The sequence below is a fragment of the Zalophus californianus genome, chromosome 12 (assembly GCF_009762305.2).
Source record: "Zalophus californianus isolate mZalCal1 chromosome 12, mZalCal1.pri.v2, whole genome shotgun sequence".
Lineage (NCBI taxonomy): Eukaryota > Metazoa > Chordata > Mammalia > Carnivora > Otariidae > Zalophus > Zalophus californianus.
The window spans coordinates 39,752,175-39,755,957 of NC_045606.1; the positions used below are offsets into that span (position 1 = coordinate 39,752,175).

Below are 3,783 nucleotides of genomic sequence, written 5' to 3' on the forward strand. Positions count from 1 at the left end.
CCTTGGGTTGAATTTTGAGGCAATGATGCTGAGTAAAAAAAGTGAATCCCCAAATACTGGGATTTCATGATTTTATTTATATACTTTTTGATCTGTTTATGCAACATTCTTGAAATGGCAAGGCTGTATAGATAAGGAACAGATTGGTGGTTGCCAGGGGTTAGTGGCAGAGATGGAGTTGTGGGGAGGGAGGGAGGTGTGTGTCTATAAAAGGGCAACAGGAGGGATCCTCATAGTGATGGAACAGTTCTTTATCTTCACTGTGCCGATGTCAATATCCTGGTTGTGATATTGTATTAAAGTTTTGCAAGATGTTACCATTGGGGGAAATCAGGCAAAGGATATAGCCGATCTCAATGTATTATTTCTTACAACTGCATATCTACAATTATTTCAAAATAAAAAGTTTAATTAAACAATTACAGAGAACAATAAACCTTTGGGGGATGAAAAAGGTAGAGACTAAACTAAATGATCTTTCTGGATCTTTCCAAATTTTTACAGATCATTTTCTCCACTTTCAGTGATGCCTAAAGTGGTCACCTTATATCTTCTCTAAGAAGTGGCTTGCTCCCCCATTTCCTGTGTAACCTCTGACCTATGACCTGTACTGGGCAGAACGTGGTGTGTGGACACTGAAGAGCTCTATGGTCTTGGCTCACTTTTTCTCCCTGGGTCTCTGAATCAGCTGTAATATAAGAAAGCATAGAGACCTCTAGAGACTCTTTTGGCTTCAAAATCCTAGAATTCCAATCTATTTATTCATTTATTTATTTTATAATTATGTTCAGTTAGGCAACATATAGTACATTATTAGTTTTTGATGTAGTGTTCAATGATTCATTAGTTGTGTATAACACCCAGTTTATTTTTTATTTAGCTTCTACAACCAATAGAAGTGAAAAAAAGTCAAATTCCAAGGCCTTTCCCACCCTTTCCACATTAACTCCATCTCTGCCAACTTGTTTGATTCCCAGCAGGCTCTTAACACCTTAGACCAGGAAATGCCAAGCCTATTATCCAAGTTACCGTCTGCCTAAAGAGTAACAATAGCATAACTGTGGGTCCTGAAAACTGAAACCTGAAAAAGAAGGTGAAAGCAAACCATGGTCTTTATACAACATGAAGCAGCCCCCTGAAGGTGCCCATTCCTCATCAGTATATATGTGGGGTCACTTCCTTTGCAGATTTTCATTGTGGGAACAAAATAGTCTCAGCTGAGGTCTCAGGTGGATGACAACTATGTGTGTGAAGCTGGAAGGAGGAAAAATGCTATTTCATTACTACCTGTTGTGTTTCCTGTTCCCATAATCAGCATGCCTGGCTTCTACATTGCTGGCTTCTTTGAAAAATATATATTAAATTATTTCAGAAAACCATGCAGCAGATGCTCTGTGTCTGCAGGGAACGCGAGAGAGCAAGCTGGACCCCAGACTGAAATCTGTGGCTACCACCAATCAAATCCCTGTTACGATGGAGGTGAACTGGGCACAGCTCCAGAAGGTCAGTGAAGGATGTTGACAGGGAATAGAGAATTTGAAACAAAAAAACAAGAAAACGAAAAAAAAGGAGAAGAGATAGATAAACCCCTGAACGACTCACATTGCCTCAACAGAATATCCTGTTTCATTGATGTGATGCTCCCAAACTTTTTACTGCCCACGCTGTCTTTATTATTTTTGCCAGGAGTCTCAAGTTTTAAAAGACTATTTTTTTTTTCACTAAAATAAATTGCATTGATTAGATAACAATACTTTCATTCTCCATTTTGAATCAGACAACAACATATAATTGCAAGGCCTTTGTGGTCAGATTGAGTGTAAACAGGTAAAGCTGATTAAATTCATATTAAAAGAAAAGAAACGTGTTACTTTATTTACCCTGCAGTTTTATCATAGGGATATATAAAATGTTTGTTTTCTTCTAAATAATGAAATTAATATGAAGACCACAGGTTAAGAAACGTGGGATTGTTTTAGAAATGCTCTTCTGGCACAGGACACTCACAATAATAAAGTTACAGCTCTCAAGCTACCTAAAACGCCCAGCTCAGAGCTTTGGGCATGAGGTGATTGAAATGAGCACTGCTGGAGTGTTTGAAATAGTTCAGATGTTAGTTCAAATCCCAGACTCACTATTTACCTTGTGTGTCACCGAGGGACTTATCCTCTGTAAATCTTAATTTCCTAGTCACAAAACTGGGACAGTTGTATCTGTGTCTTATAATAGATGCTCAAGAAATTACGGCTAAGCCTACTGTTGGATGATCATGGGTACAAACAAAAATGATAGCCCCAAACAGATACATCTAGGTGGGGTAAGTCAAGCATCTTTTATAAAGTTATTTTTACATGTATTCTCCCTTTATTTCCATCTTATTCTGGTTTTCCTTTCTAGAACCAGGGCTAGAAGCTGGGGCATAAAGGGAAGGACAGATGCAAAAGACAAGCAAGAGAGAGTCAGTGAATAAAAAGCTATCCACATAAGTCTCAACTGCTCATGATACTTTGAAATATTATGCTCTCTTGTTCTTTGCTTTTTAAGTTGAATTTCTCAATTTTTCACTTGTCTCTCATTGTGGCACTTATGGGAATTTCCCAAACCAATGAATACTCTGTCCCTTTTCCTTTTGACCAGAACTCTGATTTTGTGCAGGGCAATGAAGAGCCCAGTTAACAATACCTCCCTCCTCACACCTCCTTGCAGATTGAGCCAGAACTCACATAAAGTCTTGAGGTTTAATCTGAGTTGTGCATTTAGAACTTGCAGGCAAATCTTTCCTCAGTCCTCAGTTCTGACTAATGAGATTTGAGCAAATACCTATTAGGTGGATGTAAGAGAAAAGCTCTTCCTCCCTGTTTAAAAAGGGATAGATTGAGGTCCTGGCTTTTGCCTGCAGCGAGATGGCAGTGGTCTCAATGTCAGAGGTGCTGAGGCAAATGTTGTGGGGGAAAAGAGCAGTGGCTGTAGCTGCCATTTCCATTTCCAGGGTTCCTATCAGGTCGTTAGGCACTTCCACATGGAGGCTGGCACAGGACCAAGCTCGGGACATGCAACTCATAACGGTTGATGAAAAATTGGATATCACTACTTTAACTGGCATTCCAGAAGAGCATATCAAAACTATAGAAGTCAGGATCTTTGTTCCTGCTCACAGTAACATGTTGTCTGGAGTAAATAACACAAAGAAATGGAAGATAGAGTTTGATACCAGGGAGCAATGGGAAAATCCTTTGATGGGTTGGGCATCAACGGCGGATCCTTTGTCCAACATGGTTCTAACCTTCAGTACTAAAGAAGACGCAGCGGCCTTTGCAGAAAAAAATGGGTGGAGCTATGACATTGAAGAGAGGAAGGTTCCAAAACCCAAGTCCAAGTCTTATGGTGCAAATTTTTCTTGGAACAAAAGAACAAGAGTATCCACAAAATAGGTTGGCACTGACTATATCTCTGTGCTTGACGGTGAATAAAGTCAGCTGTGCAGTATTTATAGTCCATGTATAATACATCTCTTAAGCTTCTAATAAGTTTGATCTTTAACCACAAATACATTTTGTGGCGCCTATTTTAAATGTTTTTTGATGTCTCAAAGTGAACACGTTTCAATTTCCTATTTATAGAGGAGATTTGAGGTGATCATACCTCTAGGAAATTTCAGTACTTAAAATCTATTAAAAGGAATGCTTGAAATCAACTGCAGAAAAAAAAGGGGGGGATAGATTGAGCTAGTATGCATCTTTTCCTTTCACCATTCCCACACCATTTTACTGACTGAAACGCAGT

The 3,783-nt window shown here is 39.0% G+C and overlaps 1 protein-coding gene across 1 annotated transcript; it reads left to right on the plus strand.

The window, feature by feature from the left end:
- The first annotated feature begins 2,903 nt into the window (after positions 1-2,903).
- Positions 2,904-3,486, plus strand: LOC113911645 (NADH dehydrogenase [ubiquinone] iron-sulfur protein 4, mitochondrial-like). The gene has a single exon (XM_035723359.1). It carries the CDS (start codon positions 2,904-2,906, stop codon positions 3,429-3,431), a length of 528 nt encoding a protein of 175 aa, XP_035579252.1. The 3' UTR covers positions 3,432-3,486.
- Positions 3,487-3,783: the final 297 nt, after the last annotated feature.

What these genes read in the sequence shown, in the direction of transcription:
- LOC113911645 (XM_035723359.1), top strand. Translation starts at nt 2,904, where the DNA reads ATGGCAGTGGTCTCAATGTCAGAGGTGCTGAGGCAAATGTTGTGGGGG.